Source organism: Astatotilapia calliptera, chromosome 6 (genome assembly GCF_900246225.1).
Source record: "Astatotilapia calliptera chromosome 6, fAstCal1.2, whole genome shotgun sequence".
Taxonomy (NCBI): Eukaryota; Metazoa; Chordata; class Actinopteri; order Cichliformes; family Cichlidae; genus Astatotilapia; species Astatotilapia calliptera.
Window position 1 is genome coordinate 7411473 of NC_039307.1, and position 27532 is coordinate 7439004.

Genomic DNA, 27532 nt, shown 5'->3' on the forward strand with positions numbered 1-27532 from the left:
CTCGTTTCTCCTCCTCTTCTTTTCTATTTTTTCTAAACTGAGCACCTGATGGCTTTGAACTTTTCTTGTCCATCTTCCATTGGTTTTAATTTTGGACTCCAGTATGAACACAAATCCCCCAACTCGAGGATCACCACAACATAACCTAACAGACCTACACCTTAGTTCACAGATTCACTTTGTCTTAGGTGTATTTCTGGGATTTCACACAACCCATGATTCAAATCATGAATACATAATGGGCTTGGATTTACAACATTAAGAACCCGTTCCACGGGTTGTCTATGAGACATTAAATCATCAAAATATAAATTTTAAATTGTTATTGATCCCTTTACCCCGAGTCCTAAAGTGTATATTTATTTTCTTACTCTTCTTATATTTATTGTTTGGTTACTTGCACTGCTGTAACTGGAGCCTCGTCGTCTCTCTATATACTGGACTGTATGTAGCGGAGATGACAATAAAGTTTACTTTGACTTCAGCAGCAAGCAGGCGCAACGAGGGCTCTCGCGCTCACTTTTCGCATATAGAATTTCGAAAAAAAAATCGGTCCAAATTGTAAGTGTGTATCATAATGTCTGGTGTTTTCTTGTTTGTTGTTTTGTTTTTATTTTGTTTTATTTTGAGAGTTAGTTATTAGATGCTGCTCCAGCCAGCCACAGAATCCCCCGCAGCCCTGCCCTCTCCTCCCTGTGCCGAAAGCACAGGAGCAAACGGAGGGCGCCCTTACTCCCAGGAAATGGGCAATAGAAAACCGATCGGTGCCTATGCCATTCCCAATATGCACTGGCTGATGTCGGGGCAGCATGAGTACGAGCAATTTTTTTATTTTTTTTTGCCGATGCCCGTGATGCCGCCCCCCACCACGATGCCGCCTCGGGCAACCGCCCGTGTCGCCCGTATCAAAAACCACTACTGCTAGGGAGACTCTTATAAAAGCAAAGAAATACAATTTTAAAAACCGTAGAAAAAGAAAAGAAATGTTTGTTGTTAATCCCAGGACCCTAGGACCAGATCCTTGCCCAAGCAAAGGTTTAAATTAACCCCCTGAAAAAAAGAAACTAACATTTCCAAGGCCAAGAAAGCACCGTCTATGGTAAATGTGAGAAGTCACGTGGCTCAGGCAGGAGGATTACCTGGATTGCAGAACTGCACTGCCACCAAGAGGATTGTTGTAAAAAGCACTTCACTTATGTGGACAGTTCATTGGAGATGATAATTTACAGGATGAAGGAAACAAAATGCTGAGGAAAGAGTAATGATACCACAGTGTTTTAGAAGAGCATGTTATACATTTATTATTGAACCAGCTTTTGAAATCCAAAAGACAGGGTAAGGGATTAAAAAAAAATCATTGCACTACTTAATAAAGTATTACTAGTAACAACTCTCATACAAAATGTACAAATGTTTGTTAAAAATTTCATTATCATCATCAACAGACCTTCAAACGATTTTGGTTACAGATATAATACATAATGAAACTACTATGACACCACTTTAATGAAAGTTTCATAGAGTTTAAAGGAATATATATCAAACAACCCAACAAATTGCATGGAAAATGAACAGATGTACACTAAGCATACTGGTTGTGCCATTTTCTGAAAAGACATAAATAGTGGGACTGAGGTAATTGCTAGTGTATCAAGCAACGAAAAACTGTCCAACAAAAAACGATTCTAAGACACAAAAGGGATGCGTACAGAAATGAAGAAGAAAAACATTGATTCCCATTGTTTAAATAAGAGTTGTTGTCTTTTTAAAAACGTCTGATAACACTAAAGAAGTGTTTTGGATAAACCAATGTTCTTTCCAGATTCTGGAAAGCAGAAATCCACTTTGAATTAATGTTTCCATCTGATGTGGCAACAGTGAAGAAATACGAGTTCTACCAGGAGAAAATCAGATTGGATAAAAAGGCATGTCAGATGGAAGACACTGCAGGTGCCGCACTGAACTTCCTCTTTACTTTTTATGGCCCATGTTAGCTTGTCATCTTAAAAATATTGACCATTCGGGATTTACATTTGAAAGCCTGATTTGTGCTTGAGGTTTATTAGTTATATCATGACTGATGATCATTATTAAGATACCGAGAATGAACACCTTTGGAAATAAACTGTGGGAATTTGAAAGAACTGATATATTGAGGGTGTAGTAAATACTGGAAAATGATGTTTGAAGAACATCTGTATTTTTTTATGCATTAATGCTTCTTTTTCTTAGAAAAGAGTGTGTATAGGTCATAAATCTACATATTAAAGTGCTGAAGTGAAAAATCCACCAGTGAACCAAAGTAGATTTAACGGTGACCTTATAAGACTCTTTAAACTTCTTCCCCGTGAGTGATGGGGAAAACACTGGAATCGCTACCTGCCAAAAGTATAGAAAGGTACCAAAAACAGACAGTCACATTTTAAATACCATATTCCCATTAAAATTATAATATACTGAGGATTGATGAAATTGTTGAGTTTTAATTAATTCAACCATATTTATCAAATATGTCTTGGAGGAGGAGCTTACTGAGCATGTTGAGATGTTGATAAATATATTTTCTGTTTTTTAAGGGGAAAAAACTAAACCTATACTTGTTTTAGAGAAGAAGGAACAGATGTAGATTCAAAGGTCTAATGTGTGGTTTAAAAAAGAAAGACGCACTGTCAGCTTCCCAAGAACCTTGGTTGTGAAGATCTGAAGTTACCCTTGACCTTCACTGGGTCTAAATCAATCTGAAGTAGAGTGGAAACAATTTAGGAAGTAAATGCACTGTACCACATAGGCTGCATAAATTCTACAGGAGGTGTAAAACTCACATCCCCACAAGTGAAAAGGCTCACACTGCTGAAAAAACACTCGCGCACAGACACTCGGATAGAGAAAATAAAGTGTATTTTTTCACTGTTCCAAAGTAGCTCACTCTTTGTCACACAGTGTACAGTATCTTTGTTTCACCCTATACAGACTGCTCAGAAACCAAGGAATGCAAGAATACACACAGAGAAATTAAACTGGCTCATTCTGCTGCACAATTATAATGAGTCTAGTTAAAAAGGTCAGTCTCTGCACACCAAAAGTGGGACTGCTTAATTATAACCAGAAGAACAATAACGAAAATATAATCTTTGGACTGCCAATTTCCCCCCTCAGTGTTTGTTAGTACAACTATACAGGTGGTTTTCAAATAAGCCTGTTCTTCTCTCCACTACCAGAACTTAACAGTTCACAATTCAGAAGGGTTCATAATGCCTTTTTTTTTTTTTAAATACATACATATATGTCCACCTGCACATGACACTGTGTCGTGGGTGTGTTTTTAAAGGCCATTTATAGTGAGCGTTAACCATCAGAAGAAGGCAGGGTAGCAGGGTCTAATAGTCCAAAAACGGAAGGCCTATGAAGTCCAGTGATGAAGTAAGCACGAGTCAGCAAAAAGTCTCCACACTTCTATAAATGCTGATCCCAGGTGAGAATTACCATTCAGTGTCTGGTGGGATAGAGTGAAGGATTAATGAGCACTGGTCCCAGTTATGTGTAAGCAAAGGCTTGTGGTAAAGGGGTAAGGAAGTTCACTGATTGGTTGGTGGATCCAACAGGGAGTCAGGGATTGTGGATATTTATAGGAGGTCACTCAGAGTCCCGTTGTACCTCAGAGGCATCGGCTCGACAGATAGGACAGGTCCTGTTAGCCTGGGAGAAAATTAAATAAAGAACCTAAATTATTAATGTACCAAATACAAACAGCGCAGCAAATAAAGTGTGTAATTTTTCTGTTTACTGAAGTGATTTACAAGTCAGGAGAATGCAGGCTGCTAGATATAAACACGAGTGAGGCAATATCTGTTTGGAAGTTCAGTTGTCAGTTATTTGCTGTGCCATGACTGCCCTGCCTGAGCTTCACAACCTCAGTGGAATTTATTACCGTTATCCTAATAAAAGAATGTCATCACTCACCTTAAGCCACTTGTCTACACACTTGGTGTGGAACTCGTGATTACAGGGTAATACTCTCAGAAGCTGGCGTGACTCGAAGTCACACATGCACACCACACACCTGAAAGACAAATGTTAGGAGCGTTTTTTACACATGGTCTTGGGCTAACATTTTAAATTGCGCAAACACCTGCAACTGCTCACAAAACAAAAGAAAATCCACGCAAAAAGGTACTCACAGTGTTTGCTCAGATTGATGGTTGTTGGGGTTGAACCTGTATGATGGAAGCTGTTCTATATCTGCTTTAGTTAGACCTCTGGGCTTGGCCTCTCCCAGACGCTCTGCGAGGTTCAACAGGGCCTGAAGATTTCGAAGATAAAGGACATGTTTACAAAAAAAAACAGTCATCATATTAACTGTCGCTTGATTCTACGATGCAGTATTTTCAAACAAAATGAAAAATGTGACAGCTCGACAGCAGTTTGTTCTACCTCGTAGTTCTCCACCTCTCCATCATCCACATCCAGTTCTAGACTGATAGCAGGGGCCACATTTGGAGGCATAGGAAGCACAGACCTGTGGTGGATGAAGAGCATGAAGAAGTTTAATACACTGCATTCATTACCATCCTGAGGTACACTCAAATCTCTTGCAAATTCAGCCACGTAGTTCCAACAGAATTTTTTTTAAGAAGGAACTTACAAGAAGTAAGGCAGGAAGCTGGGGTGGTAGGGAGACGGGGGTACTGCCTGTTGAGAACGGTAACGCCGGCTTGTGAATCGCCGAGGCATAAAGTGAGGATAGGGCTAAGACACAGCAAAAGAGATGGAAAAAATGTATTACACTATGGTTAAAATTTTCATGTTACAAAAATCCTACATTGTAACATAAATGAACATCTGATTTGACAAATCTACTCACCACTGTAAAAAGCTCCTGTGACAGGGGGTCGTGGTGTGAAAGGAACTGGAGCGGTGTTGAAGGCGCCAGAGCAGAGGGCGGCTGGTGGTGATGGTGGTGATGGTGGGCATAGCTGAAACCTCCACCCACTGAAAGCTGCTCTCCCAGAAGCTCAACCTCATTTTCAATCCTCTGTAAGGGCTGTGATTAAATGACGAAAGCATGCCAGGCGTTATGGCGGGTTAGACATGTTTGCTGTCCTATTTTTTTTTTCTTTGGAGATTTCAGCAAAATCACAAAACAGCATATTTTAATAACACAATTTATAACTGATGGCTTGACAGTTTAATTAATATTAAAAGTTGTAACTCCAATAATTCGACTACTCTTAAAGAGACACATTAAGACATGTAACATGTAAAATCTTAATATTTGTAACTTGAAGAAAAAAATAAAATGTACACGTCTTGTAATGTGGAATAAGAAACAGAAAAGAACACCAATTTACTCTATAACTTCTCATCTGTAGCTAAATAAAACACTTGGACAAATTAAACAAATATACTGGTCTAGTTTTAGCAACATTTCTTGTATTCTACCTTTAGTATAACAAACAGCAACAGCAACTTTGGGCAAATAACACACCTGTGTTTGACTAGCACTGACACTGTTTAAAGTCTTTATAAAACCGGATATAAGTCACTGCATGTATTGCACACAGCGATATAGGTCATTGCCAGTAAAGCTGATCACGTACCGAACGCGGCTGTTGTGTCTGGAAAGGCAGGAACTGTCCGGGTGTGGCGAGGTGGGGCGGGTGGTGAGACATGTGAGGTGGAGGGTGAAGCAGGAACTGAGGATCACTGGATAGCAGTGAGGGAAAGGCATAGGGCACCGGCAAATGTTGCACTGAACATGCCTGTATCATCTGGAAGAGAGTGGAAGAGAAGAGAGAAATAAAATGGTGGTCACTGTAATATGTAGTCTCACCACAAGGTGGCAGCCACAACTGAGAAAACTAACTAGTTTCCTCAAACAGGAAAGGTTTTGGCACACTTTTGTTGCTCACTTTAGTTTTCTTTTAAAGAAACTGCACAGAACAAAGTGTTTTATTTTTCAAATCAACAAAGAAACCCACACACTCCTACTAACTTTTACACTGTTTTATGCCTCTCACCGGGTGGTAGTGTTGTCCAGTGCTGAAGACCACGCTGCAGGCAGGGACCTGTTGTTGTGAGGAGCAGGTAGGTGGAAGATGCTGACTGCTACACAAAGGCGCTGTGAGACCGTGAGTAGGGACTGGGGTCACCGTGTAGGAGACAGGTACAGTGCCCTGCTGCAGCTGATGAGAAATCACACCAAAGTTGAAGTACAGCCTCTCTCTCTCTCTCACACACACACACACACACGCAGCTTTCTATCATTTTCCACAGAAAATAAAATATTTGCAGACTGACCTGTTCATGCAAATCCATTACCATGGCTCCTTGTTGCTGTTGCGTTGAATGATGCTGTTGCTGATGATGGTGGTGGTGATGGTGGTGAGTGGCCGGGTGCAGTAGTCGCGATGATAGGCTGGGGGGATGGAAAGCTCGAGGTTCCTCTGAACCTACTCCTCCACCCCCAGACGTAGGAGGCTGACTGTAGGCGCTGGGAGTGTGTGTTGGGTATGTCTGCGGAGTGGATGGATGGGGGTTGTGGTGGTAGTTTTCATCCTGGAGCTCGGATGGTGACAGACGAGATATGGGGCCTTGGGTGGGGGGGTGGTGATGAGGAGGCAGGTGGCGAGAGGGTCTGGAGAGACGGCCACGCTGACGTCTTGCTGGTGGACTAAAAAAGGGATAAATAACAGTTTTATATCACAGACCCTGAGGTAAGTTGTAATAGTGGAAGTGTAAAAATAAATAAATAAATAAATAAAAATCTGGAAACTGCCACCTTACCTGCGTCTGTGCCGGGCTGGAGTGAGGCATCTCTCTTGGTGGTAATGTGAGTGAGGATGAGACTGTCTCCGACTTTGGGGTCCTGATTCCCAGGGGCGGATGGGAGGAGAAGGGGTGGATGGTGGGGGTGCAGATGAGGTTAGCTGTTCCAAGACGGACTGACTGGACAGCCTCTGGCGCTTTGGACTGGGGCTTTCCTCACTCTGTAGAGGGAGGGGTGAAACACGGAGGAGGAAAGGGGAGAGGGGAGAAGAGGAGAGAGGGAATGGATATTGTGGTCAGTGACCCATGGAACTCATATCAAATAAATCAATTTCACCATGCTTTTCAGTCCCTCTAGCCTACAATCCATACCATCACATTAGACATTATGTTCCTTTGTGACTAACGGTACTTCCTGTATATTCCATGCGAGCTTACATACTTTGCATGCGTGCATCTGTGAAAGAAAGCATATTACACCACCAGCTCTCGAAGGCCCTGAGGGTTGAAAGTCACTTCCTCTTGGCGCGAGGAAATGCAAACAAAACAAGCACTCACAAGCCCATGTGCGAATTACGAGAACACTCCCTAAATTGGATAGCTTGACAAATTCTTTCTTGCGAAGTCAAAAAAAGTCAACGATACATACACAAAAACAGAGACATAGCTCAGTTTATTAGTCATCCAGGTTTAGACTGACTAATAAGTTATACACCGCTTCAATCCTACCAACTCATCTGTGAGTCACTTCACTTACTGTCAAACAGTGACTCGCACGCTTAGCACTTGGTGAGGCAAGAACACACACATATCCATGTGTCAGTTCTTAGTCACTCTTTTACGAGGACCTTTGCTGTGCTCTGAAGAACACATGGATTCTTTAAGAAACACCACACACACACACACACACACACACACACACACACACACACACACACACACACACACACACACACACACACACACACACACACTTCCCCATAGTTACCCTCTCAATGCTCCCCCCCCTTTCTACTTATTTGATCCCTGCTTCCAGCTCCCCTCTTCGTGGGAGAGACACGTTGTTAAAGTGTGATAAAAATGACTCAGCGGCTGTGACTTTTTAGCACACATACACACAGACACACACATACACAGCTCAGCAACCTTGAGAGCAGTGTGATAGCTAACAGGAAACAGCTGGAGAGCAGACTGCAGAAACTCACACACACACACGCACACAGTTATGGAAACGCCTGCAGACATGCGCAAATTCACATTCACACATGGGCAGCTGCCACCGTTTGAGTTCTACAGCCTATAAAGAACAATAGCTTCTGAAGTTCTTTAGAGGCAAACTCTGCTGTTCAAGAAAGAAAAAAAATGTTCAAAATGTATTCTGACTGCAGGCCCAAACAGAGTATACACTAATGGCTTGCCCATAATATTGAATGTGACCTGGGCTTGACAAGTTTATGGGAAAGGCAAACAATAACTACTACCAGGCAACAAGAATAACAAAAGAGTCATCTCCATACATCTCCATATGTTTAACAGAAATGGTGATGCAGGCCGCAGTTTTGAACTTAAATAGTTTGACCATAAATACAAATACCTTTAAAAAACAACAGTTTATTGGTCAGCTCCCTTTCATTAATCAGAATGTTGGTGATTCAACTCCTAGTCTGCATTAGGACTGCCACGATTAGTCAACTAGTCACGATTACGTGGACTATCAAAATCGTCGAAGACTAATTTAATAGTCGACGCATCGTTTGAAGCTTTGTAAGCTCCCAAAAGACGCAGGAATAAGTAGTAGGATTTAGGAGTGTAATAACAGACTGAAACAGAAGATGGCAGCACTGCATGTACAAGGATGCCAGCTGCCGTTAAACCCCGAAGAAGGAGAAGCGGTGTCCGGTATCGTAGCTGTGTCAGGAACCGCATCCTCTTGTGCCCGCATTTGTAGGCCGATTACGTTACAGCGACACGACGAAGACTGTCCAAATTTGAAGACTCCGACAAATGAGCCCTTCATTTCCCCAGATTTGAAGGATGGGTCCGGGTGTGTACTTCGTGGCCCAACCTATCCCAGAATTCATAGCACGGCCCAGCTTACTTTCCAACAATGGCGGCAGCTAGTTAGTTTTAATATTACTCTTGTTATACTTTCTGTGTCACAAAATAAACGTATGACATATTTTCAGGTGAGAATGTAGCTGTGTAAACTGCTCAGTTTATCAAGACACCACATATTTTCAAAAGCGCTCCAACGTTTTCGGAGACGTCTGTTACGATAGCTACTTTACTGTAATCACGCCTGGTAAAGTTAGTTCTTTACCATCCCTAGTTACAACAGTGTTTACAACAGTGTTTACAACAGTGTTTACAACAGTGTTTACAACAGTGTTTCTGCCTTTCATCACTGGAGGGCTGGTCTGTACAGTAAAAGCTGGTTAGCAGCTAGAAGCCAGGCTAGAGTAAACTTGTGCACACCGTCATGTTCAAATGCAGTCAATTGAAATCACATGTAGATGGTAACCTGTGTAATCTCCCCATTAAGCATATTTGTTATTTAGAATAGTCATTTCTTGAATATTACATAAACTGGTACCAATATATCAAAATTTTCTATTCTGCCCAGCCCCAACACTAACTATGGTTTCTTTAGTATTGCATGTACAATATTATATCAGCGGACTGGAAAGAAGGAAGGATATTTGATGAAAAAATATAGAAATAAAAAATAGAAATACAGAAATGAGTGTGACTTTGGTATTTGAATCTGTCCAATCAAAGGACTAGAGCAACGTGAGAGAATCAGGGCCCCAAATGAGTGAAAAAATGTGGATTTGGGTGTGCCTCTTCAATTTTTTATATGTCATGTGACTCACCATACACCTTATCATTTGGGTCCAAGATAAACAGAATACAAGCAAGTATGTTGTAACTTCTTTTGAAGCCATGTGATAGCTGAGCAAATCCTTTCCGCCTTATCCCCTGTTAAAATTCATTCAGAACTCTATTTTTAAGGGTTTTCTTCAACAGGTAAGGTGGAATGAACCAAACATTTTGAAAAATAAATACATGAATAAAATGGACAAGGTGCTTTGAGATGGCTTTTGCTTCAGTCTTGTTTTTGTATTACCGTACTACTCTGTAAGTCGTTTTCTAGAACACATCTCGTATTCGGTGCTGTAATGAATTCAGTTTATCTTCAAAGTACGAAATTTTCTTTCGTCAAACAGGCGAACTCGAAACAAACTAAACAAATAAAAATATGAGCCTTGACATGACGAGAAGACTAAGACTTCAGTCACACAAATATGTTTTCATTTTAAAACAAATCTCTGTACATACAAGCAGTGTTTTAGAGTTTTACAAATAATCTCTTGTCTGTACTAACAAGGCTATGAAGGCATATTAAAATGACGACACACATGCATGCTGGGCATGATTGTGACACTGTAAACAAGACAAAAGGGATTTTGGCTTATAGAAAAAACTACAATGAACGAAAAGCAAAAGGTACAAGAAGAAAGGACCTGGACCAAAGATGAGGAGTCGCAAAGCAAATATGACAATCTATTAAAGCAGTACCATAAGCATCATAAATTGGTACAGGAAGAAATGGCAATGGGGGGGAAAAATGCCCACACAAGAAGGATGAAATGCCAAGCTATAATGTTTTGACCCAAGTTAATTAGCAAACAAAGCTCAAACAGAAACGTAAGTCTTTTCTGCCTGCTGTCCAGGCTAAAACATAATCCCAGACTGTTTTTGAAACTAAAATCGGTGTTTTTAAATTCTTTTTTAGGATGGACACTTGGCATATATGAAGTACACATTAACAAATTAAACTTATTCCCACTGCTTTGCTTTTGAAACACATTTTTAATCACATTTAAAAGTCAGCAGATTCTTTCGGGAGACGCAACACAACATATGTTGAAGTTCAAGTTGGAATCGGAGTGAAACAGTGAGGATAGGTTATTTGTTACATAAGAAATGAAAAATAAGCTTTTCTCCATTTCATTTTATCAAAACCAGCAGAAGATACTACAATACACCCATTACGGCATTGGATGGAGGGCACTAGTGGTCCACCCCCACCCCACTTTGAGACACTAAGCTCCTCTCTTCCAACCCAACACCCCACAACCTCTCTACCAGCCTCGCCCCAACCCCAAAACCCTAGGGACATCTACTGTGCCCATTTTCATATCTAAGCCAGTCTCCTCTACTCCCCACCCTTCCGAATAACCTCCTACCATCCCCCCTTTCCTTCCATCAGATAATCTAAACCAATCTATGATCCTCTTCATGTGCCCCCTGCTTTTTCCCTGTCTGCCTGCCCTGTCCAAGACCCTTGCTTAAAACATGAGGCCAAAAAAGGTTCTTAGACAGGACATACACATCTTAACAAATGCAGACTATTGCCCATTACTATGAAAGTTTGATGGGCCTGTCTACCCACGTTAGAGGGAGGGGAGCACTGCCAGACAAAGGAGTGTGTGTGTGTGTGTGTGTGTGTGTGTGTGTGTGTGTGTGTGTGTGTGTGTGTGTGTGTGTGTGTGTGTGTGTGTCCTAAAGCAATGTGTTATAATGTGTCCTCATGTTCTAATTGAGTGCCCGAACTTGTGAACTTATACACAGACACACACATCTGGTCCAAAAACTAAAGCTAGAAAATATGAGAAGAAAACATTCTGACACAAACAAACTGACACACTGTGACAAACTGTGAATCCATCTATGGCTCACACACCCTCATATTCCTTCTCACAGCATCCACAGCATGTTCACAGACCAGAGTGGACAGACATCCTGAAGCAGAAGTGCAGACACACCCTTCCACATTCTCTTTCACCATGTCTACATTTGGGGTATGCATGTATCCACTCTCACCCACATACACATAGCAACTCTGGCCAACAGCTGTTATGGCTTCACTGTCTTTGCTGAGAACCAAAATAAAAGAGAGGCCCAGAGACTGCATGAAAATACAAACCTAAAAAAAATACAATAGAGACCGGGTTTCTCTTTCCTGCCATGAGAGTCTGTTCACGAATTTGCACACTGAGCAAATATGGTCATTTGCTTTTACAGATTCATTAATATTTTGCAGACATGCTCCCACTAGCACTCAAACACTTCTCCCTCCCCCACTTATTTTCTTTCCATCAACAAGATTTCAAAGCCCATTTTGTTTCCTCTGCCACTGTTCCTCCCTTCCTTCCCCTCCTTTCGCTTCTCTCACTCCAACCAAGTTCCACAGCTGGAGGTGAAATCATTAGCAATACCCCCTCCCTGTTTTTGGCCTCGCCTCTCTCCCTCCCCTCTTTTCCTCCAAGCTTTCTGCAACACCTTCCTCAGCATCCTGTCTCGCCTCTCCTCCTTTTTTTACCCGTTTTCCACTTCATCTGTTAGCTTTTAACACACAACTTCACTTGTGATGATGACTATCATTTACTCAAGTACACTTGTATACTGAAATATTATCAGTAGCACACACACAAACACACAAGGTTTTTGTTTTGTTTTTTTAAACTGGTAGCGCAAACATATAGTTTCTGAAACAAAAAGGATACGCACCCTTAGCAGAAAAGGGAAACTGTTTTTAGTGAAAACACTGCAAATAACGGAAAGCGGCTAAATGCAATATCCAGTAATCAGATTAATCTGCTGTAAACAACTGGACATCAGCTGGTTATTCAAAAGCATGGTATGGTATGCTTCATTACACAAAAGTAAACAACAAATACATGAAACGATGACAGCCTAACTATTTGTAAAGAATAAACTTAAACAACAATCTGCAGTCCTCTCTCACAGATGTATAATGTGCATACAGTTATGTACCACCTCTTAACATACTTTGGCATTTATGAAATGTAAAGCAGAGGCACTGCTGTTTGAGTTTCTCAAGGAGGCAATTGGAGGCAAATGTCTACACAAGAAGCCTCATTGCCTGCTGCTGAATACTAAACACCATCAAGCACTTCTCAGAGCTAAAGCTTCATCTCTGGGAGAGGGGTCATTAAACCAGTACATTTTAAAAGTTTTTCCATTTTCCAGAAATTCTGTGAAAACTTTAATAAATGTCTTTCTTACCTTATCGCTCTCCTCTCCATACGCATGGTCTGGGTGGCAGTGGTAGGACCCGCCAGAGGCTCCTGTACAAAGAAGGAAAGAACATGTAAGGCTTGCTACAAACCTTTCGAAATGAGTAGTTTTTCCTTATTATACCACTTTCAAGTCCATTTGAAGGTCACAATTGATGCCCCTGCATGGTCACAACAAATGGAGGGCACTCAGACATCCTTACTAAGCCATCTCTACACTCCTACGACTCTTTTTCCCCCACTCAGACCCTTTTGGATGCAAAAAAAACTACAGCAAAAAGTCTTAAATTGCCCAGAAATCGCCATCATCTCCGCTTGGTAAGTTTAACAAAATTGTATTTGAACAAGCATTATCAGGCCAGGCTAAAAAGTTTCTCTATGTATTTCTCATCCAAAAATACAGAAGCAGCTCATTTCCCTAAAAATACAACGCAAATAGGCATCAGTTTTTCTTATGTACACGGCCATGAAAGTTATTTTTTTTCTGTGGTGTACTGTGTATCATTTTACAATATAAACTACAACATAAAAGGAATACCTTTTGGCGTCATTGACATTATAGCCATCATTGTTTGGAGACCTCTATTATCTCCATTTAATCCCTTTGTTGTTATTATTCTAACCCAACTTAAGGCTTTATACACAGCAGCAAAAAACAATGACAACATGTTTGTTTGTGAGAACGCTTGCTGACCGTGTGTACGGCAAAAAAGTGACTGAAACACATATGGCATACTCTTGTCTCACATCAGAGGCAGTAGATGTAGGCACACATGCAAAAACACACACACACAAAATAAACACAGTAATCCTGGATTAGAGAAGCTTTCTGATGATACCGCCGCTTCCATCACAGCTAAGACTTTTACTCTTTTGTTTTTCAACAATCCTTTCATCTTTTTATTGTCTTTCCTATTTATTCTGGCTTTTATTTTTCCTTTGTCGTGGGGACGTCTCTCGTCTGAGACGTCCTCACCACAGATGGTGGCAGTGGTATACACACCAAGGATAAGCACTCCCAAGGGCACTCCAGACAAGACTACCTTTTCAATAAAAATGAACGAATCAAAAGTAAAAAGAAATAGATGCACAAAAAAAAATTACAAAGGTGTTTAAAAAGAGAATTTTTCACCTATCGGCTGTTTGTTTGTGGGATTTTTCCTGCTTACAGCCAGCCTCTTTGAAGAGAAGCTATGACTGACAACAAAGGGGGGGAAAAGACAGAAAGAGGCAGAGTGAGGTTTTCACAACTGAATTCCTCAGTCCTTAAAAAGCATTTCCTTTCATACTTCAATCCCTAGAGCAGGACAAATAAATGGATTGAAAAGGTTGAAGTAAGTAAAGCTTATATTAGTGTAGTGAAAACCAGGCTAAAAGGCTATTTCCACTGAGATGATTTGGGACAGAATACTGGTGAAGTATATTCAGGGAGCTCGCCGGCTGCATAGCGGCTCGTCTCTGCAACACTCATTCACTGATCACAATAGGCAAAAATCCAGCTCCCTCCCTGAATGTGGTCTCACTTGCACATTGTCAGAATCCTGTAAATTGACTCAGAAACGAGTCATTCAGTTAGAGTCACTCTATAGAGCACAACACAGAAGCTACAGAGCAGGTTTAAAATGTTGCAGTAACATCGTGTTCACTGTTGGACTAACAGACTGTGCACAATCTTGGTTCTGCTGTTAGGGCACCGAGAAAAGCCGAATGGTGGGATTTGCAGTATGAATTACAATGTGCGAGGAAATGGCAAATTCTTCGACAATATCTAGGACGTTTTAGACAGTACAAAACGGATTTCATGGACACTGAACTACTGTACGAAGGACTTTGTCACATGAACCTTCATTGGCAAGCCACGGACTCTGCAAAGGATGTGACCTTCTTGAATCACCTTTTCCGTGTCTTCAGTCATTTTCGCAAATCCAATGAAGTCCCCAACTTTTCTTGGCATGTGAGGAAGCAGTGGGGTTGAACGTTAAACTGTCTTTGCCCCACCAAGTAAAAAGTCTATGACAAAGAAATGAGTAATATAATCAGCTGCTACTCAAGTAAGTCTCCCATTATAAATAAAGATATAGATAAAGTCCAATTTTACTGTTTTGGACTACAGTTGGTGATGGTTAGTCTTATTCTGCTGTGGAGACTTCAATGAGATTGTTGCAGCAGCACATGAACCAGTTCTTCACCTGGTTTGAGTGGCCCTCCCAGCTCACAGCAATTTTCCAGGGTAAAACAGCACCAGTCCAAGATAGCAGAGTTGGTAGTCAGTTGGTGACAATGAGCATCTTCGGAGAATAATAATATCTTGGACTAAAACAAAAGCAGTCTGGCCAATGAAGCAGTCAGTGTACAACTACAAGAGGCTAGGGTTAGCTGGAAAAACAGCTAACCTGGTTAAAAGCATAATGAACCAGTATTTGTGAAGTAACATTTACATACATGTGGGAAAACAGCAATAGGCTGCAAAGTTTTCTAAACTTAACTTTCAGGTGATTTTGTGTTTAAAAGTGAATTTTGCATAGCTATCTGAACAAGAGGAAGTCGGACACAGTAAGATATTTTGTTGCTAGAATAATAAGTTCAACACACTGCATCATGATGGAGAATTGGGTTTTTTTGACAATTAAATATCTGCCGTGTGAAGCAGATGATATGAAAAACTATGACTCATAATACTAAAGACACAAAGTACTGCTTTAGAGCACCACAATTCATCTCTTGTCTCTTTGAAAGTCACAAAACAAACTTTTGAAAAAACTTTTAAAAAATGAACTGAGTGTGCAGTAACCATTTCCTGCTGTGTGAAATTTAAAAAGGTCTTATCTAAATGAAGGAAAAATGATTGCAAGCAATGCCAGCTTAAGTAACTATGTGGAGAATGAATAGTTTGCAGGCCCCGCCTTCCCCGTGGCTGCAGAAAATTGCCATCGACTTTAGTTGTTTGTTTCACGAAACCAGCACAACAATGTTGGCAGGAGAGGGTGAAGGAGGAGAGAGAACGAGAGAGAGAGAGAAGTGTGGGTGACAAGAAGAGGGCAAAAGGGAGGTGCAGAAGAAGAGGACAGGGCTGGAAACATGCATGAAAAGGTGAGACCACTGAGGAGGAAAGGGAGACAGGAACAGACACGGAGTGGAAGAAGAACGAGTGGAGGGAGAGAGAGAAAGAGAGAAGAGCCAGAGAGAGGGAACAGGGTGGGGGTTGTGGCTTCCCCTCTTGACTGCTATTGATTTTCTGTAAGCCTCAGAGTGCATCAGCTATTTCTATCCATTTCCTTCACCTCTCCCTCCCCTTCTCATCCCTCCCTCCCCCCCCTGCACTCAGCTCAGACACCCTCCTTACACATCCTCCTCCTCCTCACACTCTCCATCACTTCATCACCATCCCTCCCAGCCACCGATCTATTTCCCTATCTGCCGGCCTGTCTCCCTCCCATATATTCCTGAAGCTTTATCGCACGGCACCCACATTTCCTCTTCTTGCCCTATCGCACCATCTCTATCCATGATCTCCATCAGCCTCTCTCTTACCGTCTATCTTTATTCAACTACATCTTCCCGTTTCATGTCCAAATGGAAAAACACAGGAGAGAGTGGGTGAACAGAAATGATAGATGAAAGGATAGATGATAGATAAGCAAAAGGTTTACTTAACAAATCACCAGCTCAACAGTAACAACCAGCCACAGAAGGCTTGCTGCAGAACTTGTATGCATTTACATAGCATTCACAGAAAGCAAGCAAAACTGAACATATGTATATCACACACATACACACGCATATACACACCTCTCACATCACCCCGCCTCCTGAACACATGTCAGAGCACACTTCACACCCTAGCGCAAAGCAGTCAAGTAACAAGCTGATATCCAAGCTTAAAATAGGCGGGCATGTAACGCTTGCCCAACCATTACCTGCTTCACACGCGCTTCATGGCAAAAGAGTGTGTCACGTATAGAAATGGGACTGATTCTACCGTTCTCCCACTTCATTGTCCTCCTACATTTCCTTCCTCATTATCTTTCTCATTATCTTTTTTTGTGTGTTCTGCTGCAGTCCTTGAGGTTGCTCCTCCATCCTGCATTTCTTCTCAAGCCTGAAAATTTACATCCCACAGTCTGCAAGCGTGTGCAGGTGGTTGCACATAACATACTTGAGTGCGAACTTGTTGTGAATATGGGCAACAGTGAGTAACTCACACGTCTATGTTCTTTTTTGAAACCTCATCTCTGCATGCCTACATCAGAATATTATGTCGTGTATGTATAATAAATAGTGTTTGCTGAAGCATCTTTCAATGTTTTTGGACTTAAACTTTTGCCATGGTGAAGTTTGCATGCCTTTGTGTGTGTGTGTGTGTGTGTGTGTGTGTGTGTGTGTGTGTGTGTGTGTGTGTGTGTGTGTGTGTTTGTTTTACCAAAAGTCCAAAATAGCCACAAAAAAACCCCAAAACAGTTTAGAAGTTTAGAAGCATGTTTCTTTCAAATTACGAGTCACTGAGTTCAAATATTAATGTAATCCATTCAAAAATCAACATTGTTTATTCATATTTATTACATACAGGTTAACACACAGATATTTTTTTGCATTGTTTAACTAAAGGGGAGGTTTCTCCATGCTCACCTTAAATAATAAGTGACTAATTTCATGGCAGCTACTTTCTAAACCAGTACATTGCTAGTAAACATAGTTCCAAGTCTGGTATTTTTGTGAGTATGCCTGTCCCAGTACTGTCTACGTGAGCTCAAATACAGGCTAAGTTTAAACATGAGCACAGTCCAAGAAATGGCCTATGGCTTCTTCCGACATGACAAAATGTTTAAAACTGGATGTGTAAATGTATAAAGTACATTCTTTATGACGAGGCTGGTATTGTTTTGACCTTCTGCATCTTTCAACATAATAGCAAAATGTGGATCTGCAGACACACAGAAACTTTACTGTGCTATGCCATTTGGGTATCTTAACACCCACTGAAGTATACTTTGCAACTGACTTTCATTTCATTATACTACAATACAGGTCAGACTCAAACCCGAGCCACTGAACTCCATGCGGCATGTGGTCGCCTGCTCACCTACTGAGCTAAAGTGGTGCTCCACTACTACACTTTTTTTCTTTTTTGTTAAATCCGTCTCCCTGAACTATTACATCCATTAATTTTCTTGCTCTTGCTTTTAAAGTTTTCTGCTAACCAACTAGCACCAATACTCCCTGTACTCATACCAGCTTGCCCCGTGTCCCTTGTTCTTCTAAACAGAGCCCGCACGACTCTGAGTACTGGTTCAGGAGCCATAATGTCGATATAACCACATCCACAGAACAGAGGACAGTACTACCGCCAGCAGGTTCAATCCAGTGGAGTTGAGAGTCCATTCGCAGGGTACGAGACTCACTGGAAATGAACCTGGTCACACCGCTCCAGTATGCTGCTCTTCTATTATGTATTTGTGACACAAAAAATTTCAAAATTTAAATATTTGCAGAGGAGTTTTATTTCATAATTGATTTAAGAAAGCGCATGCGTTAGAAATAGTGGTCTAAGAACTCAATAGCGTTGCGGCTGATATGAAGCTGGTCTCTAGCTCGACTGTGACGTCATCCTGTCTGTATGCACATGTTTCTAACAGTCCCATTCCTGCTCCCAGCCCACCCAGGCAGCAAGTAAATAAGGCGTGTGCACTGACGCACCAAGTCAGTCGAGTTCATAAAAATACAAAATGCACACAGCGAACCGCTCTTTCACACTCGTTTTCTTTTCTCACTCTACCTTCTGTCTTCAGTCTTCCTCTCCACATTCCCCTCAGTGAAAGACAGAAGCCATCTGAGCAACAGCATTAGGACAAGGAAAGTAATGGGCAGAAAAGGAGAGTGCTAACTGTCTTAATTCTCTACTTTCCATCATAAATTTTGACACTAGTGCCACAAAGTGAGCTCTCAACTATTTGAACTACATTCTGAGGAGCCCATTGGAAATAGCTACTAATAAAATGTGCTTGCTCTCTGTCTTTGGGGCAACTAACACATCATTTATAAGCCAGGATCAAGAGTGTACCCTGGCTCTCTACTTATTAGAGCTGGGATCTGCTCCAATCCCTAACTTAAGTGAAACTAAGCCTCCTGGACATCTTTTATCTCAAATGAAAAGAAAGAAAGTGTAATATTATTTCATAAGCTGGAAGGTATAAATCTCACAGCCCCCAAAAAACCTCCAACTAGATACTGAGTAAATAAATAAGTAAATGAAATTATCTTCACATTCTGACCAATAAAACACCCTAAGTGCAATTAAAATATATATATATTTATACCAAAAACAAAACCCAATTTCCCATTTTTTTAAAGTTTTTTTTTTCACCCCTGAGAGCTTGAGAGGTGGCAGGAAAGGCTATCAAAACAAACACAGACAGAAGCTTATAGTTCACTGAAATATCTTAATGACTCTTCTCTACCATCCCTACAGCGTGTTCCACCTCTCTGCTGCCCATCTGTATGCACAGTATGTTTAAACAGTTCCTGTTTGCCAAAATACAGCTCCATGAAGCGCTGAATTTTCAATGGATGTAGCCTTTTAGCCATATGTTGGCAAAAGGATGAATGTTTGGAAAACACTCAGCATATGTGTGGACAGCAGAGAAGTGGATTATCCTGCACATGAGGTTTGGGGGTGGGAAGGGTTTTCTTACAGTTACACTTTACAAAACATCCAAAGCAAACTTACTACTTCAATCTACAACTATGCAGATTAAAATATTCAGTTCATGTAAATGAGCAGTCTTGGTTAAAGCAGTGAAAACAAAAGACAAACAGAGGTGGAAAGGGAGAAGGACACATTGAGGGGTAGTGTTGAAATGATCAACAAAGATAAGGATACTCAACTGTTGAGGCACAGAATTGCAACAGAAGCTATTTGAGATTAAAAAGAAATTTCCAAAGGCGAGAATAAGAAAATATAAATCATGAAGTTGTATTACACCCAAATTTCCCTTTGTAGGACAATTAAAGGATTATTCTATTCTGTATTAAGTTGGCTGGGTTTATACTTGTGCTAAGGGTTAATGGTGGCCCTATCATAGTACTTAAAAAGTACAACTTGACATAATATGCCATTTCCCAGCAGCTTACTGAGAAAGGGTTACATGAGCAGGAAAAGAATTTTACAAAAGAGGATATTTCTCGCAACAAAAGGGGAAACACAGGCTTGCAGCCATGATATAACAAAAAGGTACATCCAGAGGACATATGCAATTAAACTGAAAGCAACAGAAGGCCAACATGCAAACACCAGGAGCAAAGTATGCCTCCCTCCCATCCTCCTCCTTAATTCACTCACCATCCATTCCTTTCTGACACATACCTTTACCCACATTCCCAAAGTTAGTGCTTGTCTTGACTTCAGTCAACTGTTCTGGCCTCTTCATGCCTCCAACACTTTTTCAGTATCCACACCTCCTCTCAGGTTGCACACAACTGCTTTGTGCAAGAAAGACATGCTTCCTGTCTATGCTTTGCTTATGGCCGCACCCCTGACGTGCTACGTTTCTTCAACAGCCCTCTTCCTTATATTTGTTCACATCTTCCTTTTGTTATCACTGCCTGGTCTCAGCCTAATCATCTTCCCGTTCCTCATCCCCTGCCTGCAACTGACCTTCCTAAAACTTGTTCACTGTACTTGCTTAATGCAGTCCTATGACTACAAATTCCCACCACTGACTTGTTTTTTAACCAGCTATTGCAGTTTTTGCTCACTCATTGGCTTCCTTCTTCTCTCCTCATACTGACCTTTCTTCAGGAGTTAAGTGACCCTTTGGCATTCTCTCTTACACTTAGTCTCAGAAGCACCTTTTTTCCAAACCAGATCAGAGCCCTTTCCCTTAGATTCTGAGCTAATTTAAGGTCACTTTCCCCTATTCCAAGGATCCTCTCTTGCTGACCAAAGTGACTGCTTTGTTGTTTATTTGGAGTGACAGAGTAGCAGGGAACCCCTGCTACTTGGTCAATCCAAGTGAAAGAGTTTCTCTTCAAACTAGAGGGGGTTGCCTGGGCGACAAGACAAAGGAAAGCAAAAAAAACAGAGTGCATGTTTCCACTTCTGTTACAGACAGAAGGATGGAGAGGACAGGAGTGGAGTGGAGGGGTAGAGGTAGAGTGGCAGGATTGTCCACCTCTCTGCTGCTTTGGGCAATCCATTAAAACGATCCCTCCATTAGACAAATGTGAAGGAGGAAGCCGAAGAAAATGGACCGGAGGGGTACAGAAAGGGTTGACTGATTCAGACGGGAGGGAGAAGTGAATGTGAGTAACAGGACAGACTGTGACAGAGGTGGGTCGCAATCAGGGTAAGATATCAGCTGCTACAAAGGATGTTTTTATCAACTCTGACCAATTGGCAGCAGTCTTAAACATTTTGAGAGCTTTTCTGTGCTTCTCTTTTGCAACCTCAAGTCTTAGTTTTGCAGACATCAGCTCTCTTAAGTCTGAAAACATAATGATTTCCTAAAAAGTCATGTGAACTTTATGACAGATAAAAAAAAAGAGGAAAATACCCTTTGCACTGTGTACAATATGAAACAAGTATGAAAGAACAACACATAAAGAGGAAAATGGGAGCAAAATAATTACAACGGGGGACTAGGAGAGTAGAGGAGATGAGTGGAGAAAAGGGGAGAGGAGAGGAGAGTAGGGAGGGGACTGAAGAGTACAGGATATCATTATCTTTCATGTCCAACGCAGGTGACTAGCAGTGGAAGAATGGATTAAGTATCCCTCCTCTCTCCCAGCAAGCAAATCCCATTCTGAGAATGGAAAGAGGGTTTAATAAGAGGTGTGTAGTGGTGGGAAAGGTCCAGCTAGCCAGCTGCTTTACTCTTGTAGGAGTACGTTTAACTATAAAAGTACACCCCCACCCCACCCCCTGCTTCCTGCAGTTAACAATGTAAACAGCACTCAATTAAAAATACATAGAAATAAAACAATAACTTACATTATATTTAAACTGCAATATCTACTAAATGAAAGAAACTTTTATATGTGTGCATTTGTTCTACTGTTAGACTCATCATCTACCTACACAAATGCAGGAGAGAGTAAAGTACAAACACAAATGTGTACATCCACCTGTAGCCTTTCTGAGTATCTGTTCTTTTGTGGGTGTCAGGTTGTGTTGAAATTTGTCTGAACAACAAGTTGGTAAATTTATAGAATTTCTACCCAGGTCCTCCTCCTCTAAATCAAAATCAATTTGGATGGAAATACAATAAAGTCATTCCATTCATTGATTTGAGCTATCCACTTCACAGCGAAGCTACTATGATAGAGTACAGGCAGCAAGTCTCAGTGGGTCGATAAACTCTGAAGATAACTAGAAGCAGTTTGGTGAGACACTGTGACTTGGCAAACTAGTCTATATTTTTATTCTTATTCATATTAATTTGTCTTGGTTCTTCGTTCCTTCCTAAGAACAACATACAGAGACACAACTTTATTTCCTTGGAACTCAACACAAAGGCATACAAGTAACACACACACACTGCTTTGACAACCTAATGACTGAGTGTTCAAAAGAGGCCTCTCTTTGTTTATGTGGGTTCAGCTGTGTTCTTGCTCTCAGTCTTCCAAACAGGTAAATCCAGTCTCTCTAAAGACCTGCTCAGTTTTTTGTGTACACAGATATGCAAACACCTACTGTTTAAAATGTGACAGTTTTTTTGTTTTGTTTTTTTAAGTCATCATCATCTTCATCATTATTACTCTTATATATAACTCAAGCCGTGGACTTCAATAGTTTCATTTCACTGTGTATCTCGATGGTGTACCCAAGTGAGGACATATTTCGAAGAGGTGAGCAGAAGTAAGTACCTCCACAAAAAAAAAAAAAAAACTAGGCCGTCTGTCATATATGAGTTGCTTAGTGAGAGAAATGACTGCAGTCTTAGACATATCCCAAGAGGTAGAATCGGTATGAGTAATTTGTCTGCTGTAATGAGACCAAACCTAAACCCTGCTTTTCCCAGAGTCCTTACATTTTAATGTCAATGACTCAAATTAATTTGCAAAATAAAAACTTTATAAAGCAAAAGTTCCACTACATAACGTCTGTATAAAAAGGGGATTTTGTTTTAGAATGTTCCAATGTTTCTTTAAAATAATAATAATAATAATAATGATAACTAGTAAAATGTTTCCACAACACCCGTGGATACTACCAACTGCAGAAGCATTTTCAAACCTGTGAAGCCAGTTAGGTGTGCTATTAGCTTTAGTGAAAGGAAAACTTTCCCATAGCCTCAGTGAATGTGAAACTCTAGCTGTGCTGCTTCTATGTTATGAAGTTCACAACACTGCACTCACTGTGTTGTGTGAGAGTGCCCTCACATGTATTTAACACCCAACACCAGTCCACACATACTCTAACCAAGTTTGCTTTGCAATGGAGCAAAAACGTCACAGCAGAGGTTACCCAGGTAGCTGTGAATTAAAAAGAAAAGAACATTTGAAACGGAATACAACCTCAGACGGAAACCAAATATCTGTTAAAACAGAGGCCATGGCTAAGATTGTTTACCACTTTGCTCAGCTGATTCTCTGTCATAAGCACGTTTTTTGTATGTGTATGTGCATTTATAACAGTAAATGCTGACTAAATATTGATCTATTCAATATCATAATATATGAGTAATATATGAGGATATTTTAACTCTTGTTCACAACTTCACAACAAGTTGGGTTATCTAGCTACAATTGTCCCTCTAAGAAGCTTTGAAAAAGAACAGACCATACGTAGTTTAGTCAAAGGTTTTGCCTGTACACATTATAAGGCTTGTTACCTAGCTACATCAATATTTGTGTAATTGACTAAAAGTAGACATGCCACAGTGCCTAAAGAAATGCAGTCTGGTTAACTAACTATGCACAGCAGTTCAACTGGCTTGAGGCTACCCCAGTCCAGAGCACAGGCTGCTGTTTTTCATTTGCCTACTGTATGTGCTAACTGTGTATCACATCCACACTATAGCTAAGTGGCAAGAACATAAAACACCCCATCTAATTAAAATACATCAAATGTGTTCACACATGCAGAGACACTACAGTCATGCCAAGCCCAGGGCAGTCCCCTCCCTCTCTCTGTTAGCTTCTAAAGAAAGGTATTAGAACACCTCCGCTTATGTCCCTTCAACTCGCATACAGTGTGAAATTAAAAGTCTGAGTGGAGGTGTGACTCGCCTTTCCTTCTTGTTCTAAACCTACACAACCACATACACGTCCATTGACGATGACAAGTGGAGACGTTTACCTGCTGCTGGGATGCGGTGCGCTCCGGGAACAGAAGACAGCCTCTGAATGCCGGGAGAGGCGTTACTTCCTGGGGCTCGCTGCTGGTTCTCCGAGTGGATACTGTGAGTTCCAAGTGGTGCGCAAGCGGCACCGTTCTGCTGCTGTGGATGTAGTTGCTGCTGCTGCTGCTGCTGCTGCTGATGGTGGTGGAGATGGTGGTGGTGGTTAGATACCATAACTGCGCTGCCGGTCATTCCATTGCCATTTCCAACACCGCACGACTGATAATATCCAGACCGTGAGCGAGATCGAGTCCTTGGAGGTTCCATGGTCATTTGGTGGGGGTGAAGGGGGTGGAAAAGAAAAGAGGAGGACGCTTCTGGGGACTGCGGCGGAGAGCCGTTGGTAGATCCGGGCTGTACAAAGCCCCTCGCGCCGCTCTGGCTGTAACTATAGCCCCCGAGTCCTCTGCCCCCCTCCGCGCCCCCGTACTCTATTCGCTCCGCAGACTCTGTCGCCCCCGCCTCGTCGAATAAATCAGCCCCTTTAGGGACAGGCTCCGGGGTGGAGGGCAGCCGGGGGCAAACTCGAGGCTCCTGAGTCGTTGGCTGTCCAGCGGCTGCGATTGGCATTTCCTTTCGGGGGATTTCCTTCGTTTCTTTTCCTTTTTTGTTCCCTGCGTTTTCCTCTCGTTCCCCTCACCGAAGCAGCTTTTACACACTGTTAAAATGACAAATTAAATGAGTTAGGAAGAGTTAAATCGAGTTGTGAGGTACTCTGTTAACACTGTACATCACAACATTCACCAAGCTGGACTACCTACACAAACAAGTCAAAGCCATCAGTTTCTTTTGACATGCACGTGTGTTGTAATTTTGAGTTAACTGGTAGTTTGGTACTACAACTTTGCTATTTCATAAACTGGTTCATCAGCTTACATTGTGAATATTTAAGTTTTCACTCGATTATACTGTTTGGGAATAAAAATAATAATAATCTACAAGAATGTGACAGGGATACGATTCCTCTCCCGGCTCACCAGCAGCTTTAACTTCACAACAGCAACGACCACGGCTCGCTAGCTGACGGGAAGCTAGCGTTTGGGGGCGATGCTAACATTAGTGCGCATAGCACGCTGTGGTAAAGGCGTTATGATGCTTCTTCTAACTATATAACTACAGTGTTACCACACCAGCTCGCTTTCTCGGAATCCCAATTATCCTCGAACCGACTTTAAAACAACTTTCGCCACTTTAACCCACATTTAAACTTGTTTAGCCAGCCTGCGTAATGTCGTTCGCTAGCTTGGCAAGCCATACCAACCCCTCCTCCTCTACCGACCAACACAGAGAAAAATCCCATAGCTAGCCACCCACGCCTCGAAGCGCTTTAAAATATTTGGTTAATAGTAAGAAAACAAAACGGTGTTGTGTATAAACTTATTCGTGTGATTTCGCTGCGTTGGGATGAGCCGGTAGAGCTTTCCCGGTTGTATGGAAGCAAACAGCAAAGCGCAGACAGAAACATTAAAAGTGGCCGGTCTAAAATTACAAAGAAAGAACCACGGCTAAAATTAACAGGATCTTAAGGAATGACCCCGCCTCTGTGTCTAACGCTGAAACCGGGTCTATTTCCCCTGCTCTGAGTATTTTTTTAACAACTTACCTTCAACGCGCTCTCCCCGACTGTACTCCCAACTCGGATCTGTCGATAATATTGCGAGCCCTGTCTGTGAGAGTGTATGAACGCGAGTGTGTGAGCCCAGTGTTCGCTCGGTGTCAGCGTGAAATGTGACAGACCGTCAACGCTCAAGTCGGATTTCACCAGACCGGATCAATCGACGACAGAAAACAGAGTGCATTTGTAGTTGCTTCCCCCAGACACAATGCTGGTTAAGTCACAGATGGCAAAAAAACACAGACAAATGACTAAAACTGTTAATGTTAGTTTGTTTTTATAAATACAATTTTAAAATCCGGACTTTACCGGTGAAACGAACCAGTTTAAGCTCGGCAATCTATTAGTAGGGCTGTTAAATCAGAAGCCGTGGATAGCAGAGAGGCAGACTAAAAGGGGCTTTAAATTATTTATTTACAAATACCAAGCCTACCCATTGCAGCTGTTTCCTTTGGAGTCGAAAGTTCGCTTTAAAATTAAGTATTTGCTGTGTTTGCAGAAGTTACTTGAGCTACAAAATTACAGTAGCGAGAAAAAAAATAACTAGAACGTTATTAAATAGTGACAAACATAGAAAAATGGCGGGGGGAGGGCAGATTATTCAGCCGTAATCTAAAATAAATTAGGCCACTAGGATAAATGAAGTGCCTGTGTTTATCAGATCTGGGCCAAAGTTTTCACGTTTAAAAAGGGGTTTTGCATGTTTTCTCATAAGCTGGAGAAAAATGTGATTGAATGTTAAAACAAACAAACAAACAAACAAACAAACAAACAAACAAACAAACAAACAAACAGCTGCAGAAGCTTGAGACCATTATACCTTTTTTTGAAAAATGTTCAATGGTGCCGTGTCAAAGGTCAAGAACATGCCCTGTTTGAAATATTTATGAAAACTACTGTTACTGTGTGTGTGTTGGGGAGGGGGGGGGGGGGTATGGGAGCAAGAAGAATGATATGTGAGAGGAAAACTGTACGTGGTTTCTGATTGTCCTCTCATTCTCAGACACCCACACACACACACACACACACACACACACACACACACACACACACACACACACACACACACACATCTAACGCCATCTGAGTCTATCTTGCCTCCTATACCCTATTCCCTTGGTCTTGTTCTCTCATTTCACACATACTGAAGCCCAACCCATCAACAACAGGCCTAATACACACATACGCCCAACAGACACACACATATTCTCTCCTCATTACACTCCCTTTTCCTACTTTGATGATATGCAAATATCCCTCCTACCCTCCTTCCTCTCACTCCTCCCTTCCTCCCTCTGTGTCTCCCACAAGCAGCAAGCTTACACACACACACACACATCACACGCAGGCTAATGCGCTGTGGCAGCGTCCACAGACAGGCGGGGAGGATCAATTTTTCACCCAGTGTGCTACCGATATTCATAAGATAAGGCCACAGTAGACAGAGAAGAGAAAGAGAGGGAGGGAGAAAGGTGGGGGAAAGAAGGGAAACAGAAGAGATGGGGATAATGAAAATGGCGAGTTGGTGTAATGACGGGGAGGGAGTATAGAAGAAAGGAAGGGTGTCCAGGAATAAGGGTGAGTGAGAAGAAAAGTGAAAGGAATGGAGAAGACGAGGACCATGGAGGTACTACGGAGGGTGAGAACGGGTGAGAAAGTGGAGAGGGTGGGGAAGTCTCATGGGTGTGTGGGAGGGTGGAGGCAGGATG

At 41.6% G+C, this 27532-nt stretch overlaps 1 protein-coding gene across 2 annotated transcripts; it reads right to left on the bottom strand.

Annotated features, from left to right (window-relative positions):
- Positions 1 to 1285: 1285 nt before the first annotated feature.
- Positions 1286 to 25964, bottom strand: rnf38 (ring finger protein 38). Of its 2 annotated transcripts, XM_026169933.1 has the most exons (13): positions 25812 to 25964; positions 24166 to 24866; positions 12859 to 12920; positions 6784 to 6986; positions 6298 to 6670; positions 6018 to 6182; positions 5598 to 5768; positions 4862 to 5041; positions 4643 to 4746; positions 4432 to 4516; positions 4179 to 4300; positions 3961 to 4060; positions 1286 to 3696 (listed from the first exon to the last, which is right to left on the bottom strand). In XM_026169933.1, exons 2-13 carry the CDS (start codon positions 24776 to 24778, stop codon positions 3634 to 3636), a joined length of 2241 nt encoding a protein of 746 aa, XP_026025718.1. In that variant the 5' UTR covers positions 24779 to 24866; positions 25812 to 25964; the 3' UTR covers positions 1286 to 3633. The 2 variants fall into 2 exon arrangements, with proteins under 2 accessions (XP_026025718.1, XP_026025720.1); XM_026169935.1 differs by lacking the exons at positions 24166 to 24866; positions 25812 to 25964 and adding an exon at positions 18643 to 19162.
- Positions 25965 to 27532: the final 1568 nt, after the last annotated feature.